Source organism: Mus musculus, chromosome 16 (genome assembly GCF_000001635.26).
Source record: "Mus musculus strain C57BL/6J chromosome 16, GRCm38.p6 C57BL/6J".
NCBI lineage: Eukaryota > Metazoa > Chordata > Mammalia > Rodentia > Muridae > Mus > Mus musculus.
Window position 1 is genome coordinate 15,742,223 of NC_000082.6, and position 21,159 is coordinate 15,763,381.

General features: G+C 42.4%; 1 protein-coding gene across 5 annotated transcripts in view; it reads left to right on the plus strand.

Annotated features, from left to right (window-relative positions):
• The window catches only part of Prkdc (protein kinase, DNA activated, catalytic polypeptide), a 204,796-nt gene that overhangs the window by 104,779 nt on the left and 78,858 nt on the right, over positions 1-21,159 (plus strand). For all 5 annotated transcript variants that reach the window (XR_003951769.1, XM_006521861.4, XM_017316892.2 and 2 more), the window contains 3 exons: positions 10,514-10,625; positions 17,263-17,387; positions 17,480-17,629. Coding sequence is in view for 4 of the 5 variants with exons in the window: in XM_006521861.4 (XP_006521924.1) it covers positions 10,514-10,625; positions 17,263-17,387; positions 17,480-17,629 (387 nt within the window). In the remaining variant the exon portion in view is untranslated. The remainder of the gene's footprint in view (positions 1-10,513; positions 10,626-17,262; positions 17,388-17,479; positions 17,630-21,159) is intronic.

Below are 21,159 nucleotides of genomic sequence, written 5' to 3' on the forward strand. Positions count from 1 at the left end.
GCTGCTATGAACATAGTGGAGCATGTGTCCTTCTTACCAGTTGGGGCATCTTCTGGATATATGCCCAGGAGAGGTATTGCTGGATCCTCCGGTAGTACTATGTCCAATTTTCTGAGGAACCGCCAGACGGATTTCCAGAGTGGTTGTACAAGCCTGCAATCCCACCAACAATGGAGGAGTGTTCCTCTTTCTCCACATCCTCGCCAGCATCTGCTGTCACCTGAATTTTTTTTTTCCATTTTTTATTAGGTATTTAGCTCATTTACATTTCCAATGCTATACCAAAAGTCCCCCTTACCCACCCACCCCCACTCCCCTACCCACCCACTCCCCCCCTTTGGCCCTGGCGTTCCCCTGTACCGGGGCACACAAAGTCTGCGTGTCCAATGGGCCTCTCTTTCCAGTGATGGCCGACTAGGCCATCTTTTGATACATATGCAGCTAGAGTCAAGAGCTCAGGGGTACTGGTTAGTTCATAATGTTGTTCCACCTATAGGGTTGAAGATCCCTTTAGCTCCTTGGGTACTTTCTCTAGCTCCTCCATTGGGAGCCCTGTGATCCATCCATTAGCTGACTGTGAGCATCCACTTCTGTGTTTGCTAGGCCCCGGCATAGTCTCACAAGAGACAGCTACATCTGGGTCCTTTCAGTAAAATCTTGCTAGTGTATGCAATGGTGTCAGCATTTGGAAGCTGATTATGGGGTGGATCCCTGGATATGGCAGTCTCTACATGGTCCATCCTTTCATCTCAGCTCCATACTTTGTTTCTGTAACTCCTTCCATGGGTGTTTTGTTCCCACTTCTAAGGAGGGGCATAGTGTCCACACTTCAGTCTTCATTTTTCTTGAGTTTCATGTGTTTAGGAAATTGTATCTTATATCGTGGGTATCCTAGGTTTTGGGCTAGTATCCACTTATCAGTGAGTACATATTGTGTGAGTTCCTTTGTGATTGTGTTACCTCACTCAGGATGATGCCCTCCAGGTCCATCCATTTGGCTAGGAATTTCATAAATTCATTCTTTTTAATAGCTGAGTAGTACTCCATTGTGTAGATGTACCACATTTTCTGTATCCATTCCTCTGTTGAGGGGCATCTGGGTTCTTTCCAGTTTCTGGCTATTATAAATAAGGCTGCTATGAACATAGTGGAGCATGTGTCCTTCTTACCAGTTGGGGCTTTTAAAGAAGATCTCAGAAGATGGAAAGATCTCCCATGCTCATGGATTGGCAGGACCAACATTGTAAAAATGGCTATCTTGCCAAAAGCAATCTACAGATTCAATGCAATCCCCATTAAAATTCCAACTCAATTCTTCAACGAATTAGAAGGAGCAATTTGCAAATTCATCTGGAATAACAAAAAACCGAGGATAGCAAAAACTCTTCTCAAGGATAAAAGAACCTCTGGTGGAATCACCATGCCTGACCTAAAGCTTTACTACAGAGCAATTGTGATAAAAACTGCATGGTACTGGTATAGAGACAGACAAGTGTGTTGCGCGCGCTCAACTGGCCAGGAAGAACGACGCTGCTACAGGATCCTTCTGCACACGTTTATTCAGTCCTATTTCTTCTTTCTCTATATTTCCCCTGTTTATATCTCCCTTGTTTTTATATCTCCCTTGTTTTTATATCTCCCTTGTTTTTATATCTCCCCTGTTTTTATATCTCCCCCGAACCCTGGGCCTCTCACTCTTTTATACTCTCAGTTCCCATCCACGCACAGCAGGCCACGCCACCTCACCAGGCACGCAGCTTCAGCTAATCAGGGCAGCAGGGGCAAATCTCCACCAAATTGGATTCACCTGTATCCTGGTACACCTGCGCAGCACTCAAGATGTTTGTGTCTTGTATGAGGAAGTCAGGTGCAAGTCATATGACTTAGCTGCAGTCCCTGGCACCTTTGGGACTGCCGCCACACCCGCTCCCCACAATTCCCCCTTTTTTCTTTTTTGGCAGAGAGAATGTCTGTAGATAGCCCCTCGCAACCATGCCCCTTACCTGTCTTTGGGAGACAAACAGCATTGGTTTGATCCCTGTCTTAGGTTGGTGACATGCCCAGGGAGTCTTATCACTGACTACCTCTCTATCATGCCAAGCCACACCTGGGGAGATTGTGTTTTGCTTGCGGCAGGTGCATCAAAAGGCCAGGATATTAATTAACCTATGGCCAGATCTTAATTGCTGCAAGCAAGCCTCATGGGTGAAGGTAGAGGTCTGATCCCCAGTGTGCAAGCATAGGGGCCCTACACAAAACCATCCCTTGGGCTCATCACCCAGAGAGGTCTTGGCCAGCTCCCGTGTCGTTTTTCCTGGGGGAAGGGAACTAGGACACTGAACCTTCATGCAATCAGACGTGCCTTCCACAGGATGCCAACAGCAAGCTATCCTCTGTGCAGTGCTTAGCCTCGCACCCCACGGCATAACGCAGCATAGTTTCTTTTAGAGCGGCAAACCGAATCTGAGGAGATTGTCCCGCCTCCACTGCAGCAAAAGCCTATGCTACCATGGCAAAAGTGCGGGCCTGCACACGCTGCACCTAACACATGTGCCAAACACACAACACACACACACTATAACAAGCATACATCCCAGGGCTCTCATCCCCGCTCATCTTCCCTGAAGCAAGGGATAGATAGCCAGAGAGGCTATCTCTTTAAGGGGAATTCAGGGATCAAAAAGGCATAGAAAAATTTGAACGTCGTGCCGAGCTGGTATCGGCTTCTGGAATAAGGAAAGGATCTCTCATCTTGGCTCCATCCTTTGTGCTTGTGGGATCATCCACCACATCCACAGGGGCAACTGGATCAGGAGCCTCATTCTTGCAGCGTCTCACCAATCTCTCCAGTACCCAAAGAGGTTCCGTCTGGTCCTGTGGAAACACACAAACAGACCCTCTCGCCCACGTCAACACCTGATCTGGTCGATCCTCTCCAAATCTCCAGACAGAAGGTCCACCTACAGGTGGCTGCTGAGGAGGCATAGGGAGAGGACGCAGAAGCTAATTCGCCTTCCTCCTCCGCCTCAGCTCTTTTATTTTGTCCTTTCTGTCCACCTGATAACACTGTGTCTCCTTTCTTTTTCCTTTTTCTTTTTAAGCCCTTCTCCTCTTCCGACATACTTTCTTGTTGCTCTGTAAGGATTTTCTGACCTGTCTTGACTGCCTCTACACACAGTTTCAAACAGTAACAGAGTCCATATATCAGAACAAACAAGACCAAAACTATCAGACCTACCCACAAAGGGTCAACGGGAGAAAAAAGCATAACTACACAGCGAGGATCTATTGATCACTACACTGAGGTTATCATAGTTCCTTAACTTGTCCCCAAACAGGGAACCTTAACTTGTCCCAAAGCCGGGAACCTTTTGTTACCTTGTGCCTACTTCCTGGCAACTTTATGCTCACCTCTATTTTATCTGAGGTCCTTCCCAAACTCCTGGGGTCGCAAGTTTCACTCACTGTGAACTTACCCTGCCGGCAACCACTGACTGCTGAAAGTTCTGAACTCGGTGGGGGAGTCGGTTCCCCGTACGGGCCACCAATTGTCGCGCCTGCTCTCGACCAGCAAGAACGATGCGACCACCAGTCCTTCTAACAGCAGTTTATTCAGTCTTCATCTTTCTTCTTTCTCTTCATCAGTACCGTTCCCCAGCTGAAGAGTTCTGAATCCACGCCAGATCCTTCTCAACAGTCTGTTTCACGGGAACCTTTATTAACTGCTCCTTCCCCGTGATGCAGTTCTGAATCCTCCCTGTAGCAGGGGGTCTTCGCTCTTGCCTGAAGATGTTTCTTGTCCCGGGTTTTCTTGTATTTTCTCGTCCCGGGTTTTCTCGTCCCGTCCCGAGTTTTTCTTCCCGGGTTTCGGCACCACTTGTTGCGCGCGCTCAACTGGCCAGGAAGAACGACGCTGCTACAGGATCCTTCTGCACACGTTTATTCAGTCCTATTTCTTCTTTCTCTATATTTCCCCTGTTTATATCTCCCTTGTTTTTATATCTCCCTTGTTTTTATATCTCCCTTGTTTTTATATCTCCCCTGTTTTTATATCTCCCCCGAACCCTGGGCCTCTCACTCTTTTATACTCTCAGTTCCCATCCACGCACAGCAGGCCACGCCACCTCACCAGGCACGCAGCTTCAGCTAATCAGGGCAGCAGGGGCAAATCTCCACCAAATTGGATTCACCTGTATCCTGGTACACCTGCGCAGCACTCAAGATGTTTGTGTCTTGTATGAGGAAGTCAGGTGCAAGTCATATGACTTAGCTGCAGTCCCTGGCACCTTTGGGACTGCCGCCACACCCGCTCCCCACACAAGTGGACCAATGGAATAGAATTGAAGACCCAGAAATGAACCCACACACCTATGGTCACTTGATCTTCGACAAGGGAGCCAAAACCATCCAGTGGAAGAAAGACAGCATTTTCAACAATTGGTGCTGGCACAACTGGTTGTTATCATGTAGATGAATTTTTGATCTTAGACATTCTGACTGGTGTGAGGTGGAATCTCAGGGTTGTTTTGATTCGCATTTCCTTGATGATTAAGGATGTTGAACATTTTTTCAGGTGCTTCTCTGCCATTCGGTATTCCTCAGGTGAGAATTCTTTGTTCAGTTCTGAGCCCCATTTTTTAATGGGGTTGTTTGATTTTCTGAAGTCCACCTTCTTGAGTTCTTTATATATGTTGGATATTAGTCCCCTATCTGATTTAGGATAGGTAAAGATCCTTTCCCAATCTGTTGGTGGTCTCTTTGTCTTATTGACGGTGTCTTTTGCCTTGCAGAAACTTTGGAGTTTCATTAGGTCCCATTTGTCAATTCTCGATCTTACAGCACAAGCCATTGCTGTTCTGTTCAGGAATTTTTCCCCTGTACCCATATCTTCAAGGCTTTTCCCCACTTTCTCCTCTATAAGTTTCAGTGTCTCTGGTTTTATGTGAAGTTCTTTGATCCATTTAGATTTGACCTTAGTACAAGGAGATAAGTATGGATCGATTCGCATTCTTCTACATGATAACAACCAGTTGTGCCAGCACCATTTGTTGAAAATGCTGTCTTTCTTCCACTGGATGGTTTTAGCTCCCTTGTCGAAGATCAAGTGACCATAGGTGTGTGGGTTCATTTCTGGGTCTTCAATTCTATTCCATTGGTCTGCTTGTCTGTCTCTATACCAGTACCATGCAGTTTTTACCACAATTGCTCTGTAGTAAAGCTTTAGGTCAGGCATGGTGATTCCACCAGAGGTTCTTTTATCCTTGAGAAGAGTTTTTGCTATCCTAGGTTTTTTGTTATTCCAGATGAATTTGCAAATTGCTCCTTCTAATTCGTTGAAGAATTGAGTTGGAATTTTGATGGGGATTGCATTGAATCTGTAGATTGCTTTTGGCAAGATAGCCATTTTTACAATATTGATCCTGCCAATCCATGAGCATGGGAGATCTTTCCATCTTCTGAGATCTTCTTTAATTTCTTTCTTCAGAGACTTGAAGTTTTTATCATACAGATCTTTCACTTCCTCATTTAGAGTCACGCCGAGATATTTTATATTATTTGTGACTATTGAGAAGGGTGTTGTTTCCCTAATTTCTTTCTCAGCCTGTTTATTCTTTGTGTAGAGAAAGGCCATTGACTTGTTTGAGTTAATTTTATATCCAGCTACTTCACCGAAGCTGTTTATCAGGTTTAGGAGTTCTCTGGTGGAATTTTTAGGGTCACTTATATGTACTATCATATCATCTGCAAAAAGTGATATTTTGACTTCCTCCTTTCCAATTTGTATCCCCTTGATCTCCTTTTGTTGTCGAATTGCTCTGGCTAATACTTCAAGTACTATGTTGAAAAGGTAGGGAGAAAGTGGGCAGCCTTGTCTAGTCCCTGATTTTAGTGGGATTGCTTCCAGCTTCTCTCCATTTACTTTGATGTTGGCTACTGGTTTGCTGTAGATTGCTTTTATCATGTTTAGGTATGGGCCTTGAATTCCTGATCTTTCCAGAACTTTTATCATGAATGGGTGTTGGATCTTGTCAAATGCTTTTTCTGCATCCAACGAGATGATCATGTGGTTTTTGTCTTTGAGTTTGTTTATATAGTGGATTACATTGATGGATTTTCGTATATTAAACCATCCCTGCATTCCTGGAATAAAACCTACTTGGTCAGGATGGATGATTGCTTTAATGTGTTCTTGGATTCGGTTAGCGAGAATTTTATTGAGGATTTTTGCATCGATATTCATAAGAGAAATTGGTCTGAAGTTCTCTATCTTTGTTGGATCTTTCTGTGGTTTAGGTATCAGAGTAATAGTGGCTTCATAAAATGAGTTGGGTATGGTACTTTCTACTTCTATCTTGTGAAAAAGTTTGCGCAGAACTGGAATTAGATCTTCTTTGAAGGTCTGATAGAACTCTGCACTAAACCCGTCTGGTCCTGGGCTTTTTTTTGGCTGGGAGACTATTTATAACTGCTTCTATTTCTTTAGGGGATATGGGACTGTTTAGAAGGTCAACTTGATCCTGATTCAACTTTGGTACCTGGTATCTGTCCAGAAATTTGTCCATTTCGTCCAGGTTTTCCAGTTTTGTTGAGTATAGCCTTTTGTAGAAGGATCTGATGGTGTTTTGGATTTCTTCAGGATCTGTTGTTATGTCTCTCTTTTCAGTTCTGATTTTGTTAATTAGGATTTTGTCTCTGTGCCCTCTAGTGAGTCTAGCTAAGGGTTTATCTATCTTGTTGATTTTCTCAAAGAACCAACTCCTCGTTTGGTTAATTCTTTGAATAGTTCTTCTTGTTTCCACTTGGTTGATTTCACCCCTGAGTTTGATTATTTCCTGCCGTCTGCTCCTCTTGGGTGAATTTGCTTCCTTTTTTTCTAGAGCTTTTAGATGTGTTGTCAAGCTGCTAGTATGTGCTCTCTCCCGTTTCTTCTTGGAGGCACTCAGAGCTATGAGTTTCCCTCTTAGAAATGCTTTCATTGTGTCCCAAAGGTTTGGGTACGTTGTGGCTTCATTTTCATTAAACTCTAAAAAGTCTTTAATTTCTTTCTTTATTCCTTCCTTGACCAAGGTATCATTGAGAAGAGTGTTGTTCAGTTTCCACGTGAGTGTTGGCTTTCTGTTATTTTTTTTGTTATTGAAGATTAGCCTTAGTGCATGGTGATCTGATAGGATACATGGGACAATTTCAATATTTTTGAATCTGTTGAGGCCTGTTTTGTGACCTATTATGTGGTCAATTTTGGAGAAGGTACCATGAGGTGCTGAGAAGAAGGTATATCCTTTTGTTTTAGGATAAAATGTTCTGTAGATATCTGTCAGATCCATTTGTTTCATCACTTCTGTTAGTTTCAGTGTGTCCCTGTTTAGTTTCTGTTTCCATGATCTGTCCATTGGTGAAAGTGGTGTGTTGAAGTCTCCCACTATTATTGTGTGAGGTGCAATGTGTGCTTTGAGCTTTACTAAAGTTTCTTTAATGAATGTGGCTGCCCTTGTATTTGGCGCATAGATATTCAGAATTGAGAGTTCCTCTTGGAGGATTTTACCTTTGATGAGAACAAAGTGCCCCTCCTTGTCTTTTTTGATGACTTTGGGTTGGAAGTCAATCTTATCAGATATTAGGATGGCTACTCCAGCTTGTTTCTTCATACCATTTGCTTGGAAAATTGTTTTCCAGCCTTTTATTCTGAGGTAGTGTCTATCTTTTTCTCTGAGATGTGTCTCCTGTAAACAGCAAAATGTTGGGTCTTGTTTGTGTAGCCAGTTTGTTAGTCTATGTCTTTTTATTGGGGAGTTGAGACCATTGATGTTAAGAGATATTAAGGAAAAGTAATTGTTGCTTCCTGTTATTTTTGTTGTTAAAGTTGGCATTCTGTTCTTGTGGCTGTCTTCTTTTAGGTTTGTTGAGGGATTACCTTCTTGTTTTTTCTAGGGCATTGTTCCCGTTCTTGTATTGGTTTTTTTCTGTTATTAACCTTTGAAGGGCTGGATTCGTGGAGAGATAATGTGAGAATTTGGTTTTGTCGTGGAATACTTTGGTTTCTCCATCTATGGTAATTGAGAGTTTGGCTGGGTATAGTAGCCTGGGCTGGAATTTGTGTTCTCTTGGTGTCTGTATAACATCTGTCCAGGCTCTTCTGGCTTTCATAGTCTCTGGTGAAAATCTGGTGTAATTCTGATAGGCTTGCCTTTATATGTTACTTGACCTTTTTCCCTTACTGCTTTTAGTATTCTATCTTTATTTAGTGCATTTGTTGTTCTGATTATTATGTGTCGGGAGGAATTTCTTTTCTGGTCCAGTCTATTTGGAGTTCTGTAGGCTTCTTGTATGTTCATAGGTATCTCTTTCTTTATATTTGGGAAGTTTTCTTCAATAATTTTGTTGAAGATGTTTGCTGGTCCTTTGAGTTGAAAATCTTCATTCTCATCCACTCCTATTATCCGTAGGTTTGGTCTTCTCATTGTGTCCTGGATTTCCTGGATATTTTGAGTTAGGATCTTTTTGCATTTTCCATTTTCTTTGATTGTTGTGCCGATGTTCTCTATGGAATCTTCTGCACCTGAGATTCTCTCTTCCATCTCTTGTATTCTGTTGCTGATGCTCAAATCTATGGTTCCAGATTTCTTTCCTAGGGTTTCTATCTCCAGTGTTGCCTCACTTTGAGTTTTCTTTATTGTTTCTACTTCCCTTTTTAGGTCTAGTATGGTTTTGTTCATTTCCATCACCTGTTTGTATGTTTTTTCCTCTTTTTCTGTAAGGACTTCTACCTGTTTGATTGTGTTTTCCTGTTTTTCTTTAAGGACTTGTAACTCTTTGGCAGTGTTCTCCTGTATTTCTTTAAGTGATTTATTAAAGTCCTTCTTGATGTCCTCTACCATCATCATGAGATATGCTTTTAAATCTAGGTCTAGGTTTTCGGGTGTGTTGGGGTGCCCTGGACTGGGCGAAGTGGGAGTGCTGGGTTCTGATGATGGTGAGTGGTCTTGGTTCCTGTTAGTAGGATTCCTACGTTTACCTTTCGCCATCTGGTAATCTCTGGAGTTAGTAGTTATAGTTGACTCTGTTTAGAGATTGTTCTTCTGGTGATTCTGTTACCGTCTCTCAGCAGACCTGGGAGACAGATTCTCTCCTCTGAGTTTCAGTGCTCAGAGCACTCTCTGCTGGCAAGCTCTCTTACAGGGAAGGTGCACAGATATCTTGTTTTTGGACCTCCTCCTGGTCGAAGAAGAAGGCCCAAAACAGGGCCTCTCTCAGAAGCTGTGTTGCTTTGGCAGTTCCCAGAAGCTGTCAGCTCCTGTGGTGCAGACTCTCACCTGTGCAGACTAAATTCCTAAGTTCCAGGGAGTCCTGGAACCAAGATGGCGACCGCTGCTGCTGAGGCTGAGTCCGCCTCCCAAGCCAGGCGGACACCTGTCCTCTGGTCCGGATGGTGGCCGGTTGTCTGCGGCCCGCCCAGGCTGCTGCCTCAGCGGCTCTGTGCTTCCGCCCGTCCCAGAAGCTGTCCGGTTCTCTGGCGCACCCTCTAACCTGTTCAGACTAATTTCCTAGGTCCCGCGGAGTCCCGGAACCCAGATGGCGACCGCTGCTGCTGAGGCTGAGGCCGCCTCCCAAGCCAGGCGGACACCTGTCCTCTGGTCCGGATGGTGGCCGGTTGTCTGCCAAAAGATACCATTCTTTACTCCTCCTCCTCCTTTTTTCTTCCTCCTCTCCTCTCCTTCCTCCTCCTCTTCCTTCTCTTCTTCTTGTCAGCATCTCACCATATAGCTTTGGATATCACAGAACTTGATTTTTAAATTGGACGCACCTCAAACTCACAGACCTCTGCCTCTCCTCCTAAGTGCTGAGATTAAAGGCTTACACCACAATGCCTGGCCTCTTTCCCTGCTCTTGAGGATTTTTTTTAAACTTGATATCCATATAATGTTCTCTAGGTTTAGCCTTGTACTCCTAGATCCCTCGGCTATAGGTCTCGGTGAGGGAGAGGCAAATTTAATTCTGATTGGCGAACATTGGCCTTTAGACCAGTTGCACCTGTTGCTGTTGCTTTAGATGGTATAGGTTCAGAGCTGAGGCAGCCAGTAGCTCAGTGTTGACTTAAAAACATCACCAGGAGTTACCATTCAGGCTGTAAAAGCCAAGAGTTAATGTGTCACTTTGCACAGAGTATCACCCTTCACTTTCTCAGCATTGTGTTGCTTTTAGATGGCTTGTGGCAGGGAATTCTACTCTTAGATACGTCCTCTTTCTTTCCTGCAGATTTCTGTTGTATGCAGTGGAGGGAAATACTCTTACTGCAGTGTTGAACTGGGATTTGACAGTAGACTTTTATGGTTGTGAAGCCAGAGCCCATAAATCTATATGCATGCACATTTAAGTCTATATGTAATTTGTGTCACATTTTATATATTTTCTCAGTTTGCCTATTAATGTGACATGAGGAGGAAAATTATTACATTTTTTTGTGTCAAACATCAGAATGGACTGTTTTATGCTTGTTTTCTCTGTATTCTTACAGGTATTTTGAAGCTTTAGTCAATAACATGTCCTTTGTGAAGTATAAAGAAGTATATGCAGCTGCAGCAGAAGTTTTAGGACTTATTCTTCAATACATTACTGAGAGAAAACACGTGAGTGCTGCATTGTGCACTGGTGATTATGATTGCCCTGTATCTTCCTTGATCCTACTGGGCACGGGAGGGCATCTCTTCCTTTTAACAGTACTGCTTTTGGTGGGAGAATGGAGTATGTAGGGACTAAGGTATGAGTGTGTGACAGAGCATTTGTCTAGCATCCATGAAGCCCTGCCTGCCCCAACAGGACAAAAACATGCAAACATTGGTGACTTCTTGCTGCTGTATTCAGAGCAAAGGGACTAGCCAGGCATTGCTTCCAGGTTACCCTTGCTTCCAGGTTCACTTCTCACTGTGTGACTGTTTGGTTAGCTCTTTGCTCTGATCTGGTGATCTTTTGTTACACCCCTGAACATCTTATCTAGCCTCATGGATTTGAAAGCCATCTTTATCCATCAGGGTGGAGGCTGTGCTATGGGTACCACCAGGATAAGTGAGGACAGACTTAGTGGTGCTAACAACTTGGAATGCACTCTTCCCATTTCCATGACTGTAAATATGTAACTCAGGAAAGCAAACCCTTAGGAAAATGGAGCTTCATTTTTATTTTGGCATTGTAACCTCCCACCCTTTCTACTTTATAAGCTTATTTTTAATTTTTATTACCTTTTTAAAACAACAGTTTCACATGTGTGTACCTTGTATACTTACCTTGCTATGACCTTGGTCTACCTTCCACCCTCATTACAACTGACGCTATCTCTCTCTCTCTCTCCCCCTCTCCCTCTCTCTCCCCCTCTTCCTCTCCCTCTCTCTCTCCTTCTCCTATCCTTTTTCCCTCTCACCCTCCCCCCCTCTCATTCTTATGTATTTATTTTGCTTTATGTCTTACCAAGTTAAAAACATTGGTGTGGCCACTGTTACAAATGTAGCTTTTTGCTACCCTGCCTAAGCCCTGGAAAGGGGCCGCACTACCAGTGCCCTCCCAGCTTCTCTTGAGTCCACAGATAAAAGACACACACACACACACACACACACACAGACGGACTCACTTGTTCCTTTTCAATTTGCCTTCTTGACACAGTTGCTGTGCACTACTGTCTCCCACCTGGAAAACATGCCCTTATCATTACTCTTAGCTCCACTCCTCCCACCAGCCCTAACTTTAGTTGGTCAGTTAAATCTAGTCCCTGCTAAACATCTCTGACCACCCACCTATTAGCCGCAGCCCACTACTCATCCTCTCTCTCAATGTTAAACAACTTGACTTTGATTATGAGACTTAAACTAGTCTTTAACCCCATCAGAAATCTGAGAATGACTTAAACATTATCTGAGTATATAGGAAGCACCAATACCTGACTACCTGGACAGCCTCCTAATGCCTCAAAATGTTGGAGCATCAGTCTTCAGCATTTTGGTACAGGATCATCTGACAGACCTTTGCAGAGCAGAATAATTAAGGACTGCTTACCCTGTCTTGGTAGAACCAGCAGTTGAGTATTTTGCATAACGTGTCCTTTGCCTGGAAAGTATTTTGTCTGCAGATGAAATAGTCAATTTCTTCCCAGTGTCTACCTTGCCATGATAAGCAACCTTGCCTGGAGGTGAAGATGCTCGATTTCTCCTTTGAACCAAGAAGGGGGTGCTGTCGGGAGTAGATATGTCTCATTGTCAAATGATTAATAACATTAAATGTCACATTCTGTGGATTTCTGATATTTTTTAATACTATCTATATAAGTAAGATAATCTGAACCTTGACTACTCTTATCTATTTCTAATTGAAATAGATCAAAAACACCCTTTAATTACATCACAGTCTGATATAACCATGAGTTTGCTATCTGACCCTTAACTCATATTGCTTAATCATCTAAAAACAGTTTGTAGTAGCATTTATTAGAAGGACTGGGTCTAAGCTTTGTATTTTCAAATGAGTTGTATGGGCACAATGTCTGTCTAAGAGTAACAGTATTAATCTCAAATTTTACATCAGTATAAGAAATTAATACCAATGAGAACCTTAAATCTGTATCAAAATAAATCTGTACCAATATAAGAAATTATAACTTCAACTTTAAATCAATTATAAAAATTTATACCAGTTCAGATTATTGCTACACAATCAATTCCACCTATTCTCTCCCTGTTCAAAATTATGACCATTCCCAAATTATCCCTTAAAATTAACACTTTTCTATAAGTTGTAAAATAATCATTACCAGACTCCCCCCCCCCAAAAAAAAACAAAACAAAACAAAAAACAAACAAAAAAACAGGGAATTGGGCTGACAACTCTCCGTAACTTCTTCTAGGTTGAGGAGGGGCAATGAAAAATTCTTTAAAGAGGTGGGAAGGGGTAGGAAAATTAGAAAATTTGGTTAGGCTTCAGAAAGCTAGCTTTAGCATCTGTTATCCAGACTCTATGCTTAGAAGGTTTAGGGCTTGACTGAAGTTCTGACTAGACCCATCTGAAATGTTGAATGAGGCAAGATGACCCGGAATCCATGATAATCAGTCCAAGCAGGTTAGTTCAGCATCTCTGAGGATGAATCTTGCAAAAGCTGTACATTCTGTAATATATTAATCTCACAACCAAAATTTTAGTACCACTAAGATATCCATATAGATTGTGCAAGGTGTACAGTTTAGTTAAGGAAGAAATTCTGCTCCTTGTTTGAACATGTGAAAGAAAGCTCTCCTTTTTAGGAGTTAATTTTATTAATAACCAATTATAGTGAGTCTTCGTGCCATGTGAAGGATGGCACAATGAATCTTCACCTGTCCTGTTTGATTCTCTTGAATTTTCCTAGTTGTTCAGGGGTCTCCCTCTGTCATATCTGATCCATATCACTCTGGAAAGGATCTAGAGCCTACTCTCCTTCCCTGTCAACACAAATGCAGAGCCTTCCTCCCAGAATAGTATGTCCTTGAGCCAGTAACTGGAAATCATTAAACATTTAGCTTGACCTCTCTCCCAGAGTAATTTTTATATAACCACCAAAGTCAAAAATCACACTCATTTTGATAATTAAAACAATTCAAAGTAAATAAAGCAATCTAAAGAAATATTATCTGTTGAGATAGTGCTTCTACTGTCCCTTGCCTGACCTTCCATGAGATCAAAGCCTAAATTATTTATTTAATATCTCTGTCTACTTACTATGTGAGCCTATTTCCAGGCTTTCTATATAATTCTCAAGACCTAAATTCCTACTGTCTGAGATAGGCTAGGCACCCTATTCCCTGCTTGCTGTATAAGCCTATTCTATAAGTAAGCTTCTAATTTGTCATACCAGAAATCATCCCAGAATTCCTGTGGAGCCCACGTTCAAGGAATTTTGGGTATATCCTGGCAAGACCTTTCCCAATCTTCTCTAAAGTAATTTTTCCTTAAATCTCGCTTTTTTTTTATTATTAGATCAAATTTAATATACATAATATATATAAATATGAACAATATTGAATTATTCAAACACAAGCAACTGATTAGTGACATTCAACGTAAAATGTTACAGAAAATAATCTATTCACCTACTAAATATGAATGATGAAGTTCCAGTAAAGTTATATTCCATTTATAATTATCCTAATACTCTTTTTTAATTGATTATTTTGTTTATTTTTCAAATGTAGTCCCCCTTCCTAGTTTCTCCTTTGCTAGCCCCCTACCCCATCCCCCTTCCCCCTGTCTCAATGATAGTACTCCCCCCACCCACCTACTCACCCACTCCTTTTTTTTTTTATTGGCTCAATTTATTTATTTTTTTTTCCATTTTTTATTAGGTATTTAGCTCATTTACATTTCCAATGCTATACCAAAAGTACCCCATAACTACCCACCCCCACTCCCCTACCCACCCACTCCCCCTTTTTGGCCCTGGTATTCCCCTGTACTGGGGCATATAAAGTTTGCGTGTCCAATGGGCCTCTCTTTCCAGTGATGGCCGACTAGGCCATCTTTTGATACATATGCAGCTAGAGTCAAGAGCTCCGGGATACTGGTTAGTTCATGATGTTGTTCCACCTATAGGGTTGCAGATCCCTTTAGCTCCTTGGGTACTTTCTCTAGCTCCTCCATTGGGAGCCCTGTGATCCATCCATTAGCTGACTGTGAGCATCCACTTCTGTGTTTGCTAGGCCCCGGCATAGTCTCACAAGAGACAGCTACATCTGGGTCCTTTCGATAAAATCTTGCTAGTGTATGCGATGGTGTCAGCGTTTGGATGCTGATTATGGGGTGGATCCCTGGATATGGCAGTCTCTACATGGTCCATCTTTTCGTCTCAGCTCCAAACTTTGTCTCTGTAACTCCTTCCATGAATGTTTTGTTCCCACTTCTAAGGAGGGGCATAGTGTCCACACTTCAGTCTTCATTTTTCTTGAGTTTCATGTGTTTAGCAAATTGTATCTTATATCTTGGGTATCCTAGGTTTTGGGCTAATATCCACTTATCAGTGAGTACATATTGTGTGAGTTCCTTTGTGAATGTGTTACCTCACTTAGGATGATGCCCTCCAGGTCCATCCATTTGGCTAGGAATTTCATAAATTCATTCTTTTTAATAGCTGAGTAGTACTCCATTGTGTAGATGTACCACATTTTCTGTATCCATTCCTCTGTTGAGGGGCATCTGGGTTCTTTCCAGCTTCTGGCTATTATAAATAAGGCTGCTATGAACATAGTGGAGCATGTGTCCTTCTTACCAGTTGGGGCATCTTCTGGGTATATGCCAAGGAGAGGTATTGCTGGATCCTCCGGTAGTACTATGTCCAATTTTCTGAGGAACCGCCAGACTGATTTCCAGAGTGGTTGTACAAGCTTGCCATCCCACCAACAATGGAGGAGTGTTCCTCTTTCTCCACATCCACGCCAGCATCTGCTGTCACCTGAATTTTTGATCTTAGCCATTCTGACTGGTGTATTCACCCACTCCTACCTCATGGCCCTAGCATCCCCCTGTGCTCTGGGCATCAAGCCTCTACAGGACCAAGGGCCTCCTCTCCCATTGATGCCAGGCAGTCCTCTGCTACATATGCAGCTGGAGCCATGGAGTCCCTCCATCTGTGTTCTTTGGTTGGTGGTTTAGTCCCTGGTAGCTCGTGTGTGTGTGTGTGTGTGTGTGTGTGTGTGTGTGTGTGTGTGTGTGTGTGTTGGGGGGAGGGGAGAGGTCTGGTTAGTTGATATTGTTGTTCTTATGGGGTTGCAATCCCCTTCAACTCCCTTAGTCCTTCCGCTAACTCTTCCCTTGGAGTCCCTGTATTCAATCCAATGGTTGGCCAGGCTCTGGTAGAGCCTCTCAGGGGACTGCTATACCATGCTCCTGTCAGCAAGCGCTTCTTGGCATTAGCCATAGTGTCTAGCTTTGGTGTCTGCAGATGGGATGGATCCCTAGGTATATAGCAGTGTGGGAGTAGGGAAATCAGACTAGCCACTAGAAAATCAATCTTCCTTCTATCCCTAAAAACAATTCAAGTTTCATTTATCTCTGTCCTTTGTCCACTTGTTGGAGGCCAGCACTCTCACTGTCTATCTGTTTCTCTGTCTCTCTCTTTCCTTCTCTGTCTTCCTCTAAGCACTTGTCATGAGTGTGTCTACCCTTTTTACTTGCTAACCTTCATGCTTTAAATATTTGTAATGATCTTCCATATTTGTGAGTAAAGACAACTGAAATGAGTATTTTCACACTTCCGATCAGTCTTCGTTGAGTCCATGGTCCATACGGAGTCCTTGCTTTTGAAATCTTACATGTTGGTTCCTGTTGTAAGCTGGCCCGCGGCCTACATGAACTGGGTATTTCTGGAAGGCAGGTTGGGGCTGAAAGAGACTTAGACTGCAAGCTAAGCCAAATGTTCTGATCAAGGCCCGTGATTTTACTCAGAGATTTTACTCAGAGACTATGCTTAAAAGGGGGAAAGCCCATCCCTTGCCAGTCCATTCTTGGTGCCTGGAGCCAGCCTGCAGGATAGGATGTGCCTCCTGAATATCTCAGGGGCCTCTCAGCAGATAGCAGTCTTGGAGGAGAGCAGCAGCAGTGGGTGACAGAACAATAGAGCCATCTAGGTCAGAAGGCTTCACCCAGGTGGTCTCATTCTCAGTGGCAGCAAGGTTTGCATCAGCCGGCTTCAGGCTTGGGGAGGTTACAGGTTCCAGATCCTAGAGACACAGCAGGAAACAGGCCCCGTCTCTGCTCAGGGACAGACAGTGTACAAATGAATATTTAATAGTGTTGAAGGGTGAAGAGACTGTGATCCATGCAGGAAGACCATGATCAGGTCTCTTGAACTAGAGTTCACTGTGAGGACTGATCAAGGCACCTAACATAAAATGCATCTTAAATTGTATTTGATAAACATTAAACTAAAGAGAATTCTGTCTTCTCAGAGGACTTGCAGTGTTTCTATGTCAGAAGGAAGCACAAGGCATTAGATCATTGCACAGTGCCCAAGGTATGGCTTTACACACTCACTGTCACAGTTGAGGCCTGGGAACCTTGTGACTGTGTGGTGGCTACTACAAACTGGTGGCCGTTCCTAGCACTCAATTTTATCACTTGAATGTGAATCTTGGTGAAGGTCATGATGTTGGACGTGTTCCTGGGATTAACTTAAATTATTAAAATAAATTTTGGTTTCAGCCCTTAACATAGTGTTCTACTTTTATGTGTTTGAAAGGAAACTTAATTTTTCAGGTGATAGCAGAGTTGGTATGTGAACTGGTTATAAAACAACTGAAGCAACATCAAAATACTATGGAAGACAAATTTATTGTTTGCTTAAACAAAATAGCGAAGGGCTTCCCTCCTCTTGCTGACAGGTAAGGGACAGTGGCAGGAGGCCTGGGACATGGGTAGGAGGTGTGGGAGCATATCAGCCCCCATCTTCTCATGAACCTCTCTACCTCCACAGGTTCTTGAATGCTTTGTTCTTTCTGCTGCCAAAATTTCATGGAGTAATGAAGACACTTTGTCTGGAAGTTGTACTTTGTCGAGCAGAGGAGATCACAGGCCTATACTTACAGTTAAAGAGTAAAGACTTTCTTCAAGTCATGAGACATAGGTAAGTGAGTATCAGGCCTCACTGACTAGAATACAACACAGACACAGTCACAAAATATTCTCTCGCCCCTGTATCTCCTTTAACTACCAACCACTTTGGGTGTTCAAAAGAAGCATATTTGAAATTTCAACCCAAGGGGTAAAAGTGGTGAGAGCGGAGGAGGGAATGAGATCCCAGCCCAGCCTCTGTCTCTGGAGCCTCGGGGAGTGGCACCCAGTCCCACCCTTGTTTTTTTTCTCATACAAATGAAGACGATTGCTGTACTGCAGTACTTCAGACTGTCTTAAGACTTGTGCGTGGCTTTCAGTTCTGTACCTATTTTGACAAGCAGGAACCTTCTTATGTTAACATTGTTCCCTTCTTTTCAAAGTTTCAATTGAGTAGAAAGTAATTGAAGATAAAGTAGTCGGTCCCTTATTTCTCTGTCTTCTTACATTTGTGACCTGTGTGTATATAACACTTTCATGGTGATAAAACTGGTAAGTATGTAATGTACTGATGACAAGAATGAATGTCATTGTGTTCTGCTCTCTTTCAGTACTTGCTGAAAGCTGACTGCTTTCAGGAACAGGAGACACTCAGATATTTAGGACTCGGGGCACAATTAGATCACTATCTGACAGACACAATTAGATCGCTATCTGACAGACACAATTAGATTGCTATCTGACAGACACAATTAGATCACTATCTGACAGACACAATTAGATCACTATCTATCTGACAGACACAATTAGATCACTATCTGACAGACACAGTTAGATCACTATCTATCTGACAGACACAATTAGATCACTATCTATCTGACAGACACAATTAGATCACTATCTATCTGACAGACACAATTAGATCACTATCTATCTGACAGACACAATTAGATCACTATCTATCTGACAGACACAATTAGATCACTATCTATCTGACAGACACAATTAGATCACTATCTATATCTGACAGACACAATTAGATCACTATCTATATCTGACAGACACAATTAGATCACTATCTATCTGACAGACACAATTAGATCACTATCTATCTGACAGACACAATTAGATCACTATCTATCTGACAGACACAATTAGATCACTATCTATCTGACAGACACAATTAGATCACTATCTATCTGACAGACACAATTAGATCACTATCTATCTGACAGACACAATTAGATCACTATCTATCTGACAGACACAATTAGATCACTATCTATCTGACAGACACAACTAGATCACTATCTATCTGACAGACACAATTAGATCACTATCTATCTGACAGACTGATAGCACCTGAGAGTGTTCTCACCTAAGTCCTTCATAATTTTCCCTTATTTTGTCTGTCACCATCAGTTTCTTTAAATGAACTTTATTTTGAAATAATCTTTATAGATACAAAAAAGGTAAAGATTTTATACAAAATTCCCATATATTCTTCACTCCTCCTTTTATATGATCATAATAATCACAATTATGATTGTTAAAAGTAAAGAATTACTATGAATAACCTAGTCCGACTTTCTCTTTTCAGCTCTTTAAAAATTCAGAATGTTTTAACTGTGATGTTATGTGACCCTAAATTTTTTGGGTGTGAAGTTTTGAATGATTGCTTTAAGCTTCCCATTGATTAATTACTATTAATTACTTCATATTTTTATAGTTTTACATTTTAGTCTTCCTTGGTTGCAGTTGCCAGTTTCTTTCTGGCTGACTATTATTTTAGTAGGAGGGATGTTCAGTTGTACATGGTAGTCTTTTATGATTCCTTTTTTAAAAATAATTTTTATGTATTCTTTTACAGTTTTGCACACACACACTTGTATATAATGCCTTTTTATAAGAATCACTCCCAGTTCTCTTTTGTCCCCTTTCCCACTGCCATTCCTACCAACACACCTCCCTACTCTGACTTTATTCTTCTCTCTCTCTCTCTCTCTCTCTCTCTCTCTCTCTCTCTCTCTCCCCCCTCTCTCTCGTGTCCATTGAGTTTAACATGTATGTACATAGATATGGGGTTATTCACTGGATTATGGGTACCTTAAAAAACTGCCTGCACCAGTGAAGAAAAAAGATTAACCTCCCCAGCCACTGTTAACTACCAATAGCTTTTCAATAGGGTGGACTGGCATGAGTGCCCAATCACATGCCAGTGATAGAAGTGTTCAGTCCTGTTCAGGTGGCCATAGCTTCTGTGAGTGCACATGTGTAGTGGTCATCTCATGTCCTGAAGACAGCATTTCACAGCATTCTTCCATGCCCTTTGGTTCTTAGCTTCTTAATACTCTTCCCCTCCCCCGCCCCCTTTTTTAATTGGATTTTTTTTTTATTATTTACACTACAAATATTATCCCTTTCTCTGGTTTCCTCTCTGAAAAACACCCTCCCTCCCTTTCATCTTCCCCCCTACCCCTGCTCACCAACCCACCCACTCCTGCTTCCTGGTTCTGGCATTCCCCCACACTGGGGCATACAGCCTTCCTTAGGATAAAGGGCCTCTCCTCCCATTGATGTCCAACTAGGTCATCCTCTGCTGCATATGCAGCTGGAGCCATGAGTCCCACCATGTATGCTCTTTGGTTGGTGGTTTAGTCCCTGGGAGCTCTGGGAGTACTGGCTAGTTCATATTGTTGTTCTTCCTATGGGGCTGCAAACCCCTTCAGCTCCTTGGGTCCTTTCTCTAGCTCCTTCATTGGGACCCTGTGCTCAGTCCAATGGATGGATGTGAGCATCCACCTCTGTATTTGTCAGGCACTGGCAGAGCCTCAGGAGACAGCTATATCAGGCTCCTGTCAGGAAGCACTTGTTGGCATCTGCAATAGTGTCTGGGTTTGGTGATTGTAAATGGGATGGATCCCCAGGTGAGTCAGTCTCTATATGATCATTTCTTCACTCTCTCCTCCACACTTTTTCTCTTTAACTCCTTCCATGGTGTTTGATTCCCCTCTTCTAAGATGGATAGAAGTATCCACACTATGGTCTTCCTTCTTGAGTTTCATGTGGTTTGTGAATTGTATCTTGGGTATTCTGAGCTTCTGGGCTTCTGGGCTAATATCCACTTATCAGTGAGTGCATATCATGTGTGTTCTTTTGTAATTGGGTTACCTCACTCAGGATGATATTCTCCAGATCCATCCATTTGCCTACAAATTTTATAAATTCACTGTTTTTAATAGCTGAGTAAATGTACCACATTTTGTGTATCCATTCCTTTGTTGAGGGACATTTGGGTTCTTTCCAGCTTCTGGCTATTATAAATAAGGCTGCTATGAACATAGTAGAGCATATGTCCTTACATGTTGAAGCATCTTCTGGGTATATGCCCAGGAGTGGTATTGCTGGGTCCTCAGATAGAACTATGTCCAATTTTCTGAGGAACTGGCAAACTGATTTCCAGAGTGGTTGTACCACCTTGCAATCCCACCAGCAATGGAGGAGTGTTCCTTTCTCCACATCCTCGCCAGCATCTGCTGTCACCTGAGTTTTTTATCTTAGCCATTCTGACTGGTATGAGGTGGAATCTCAGCATTGTTTTAA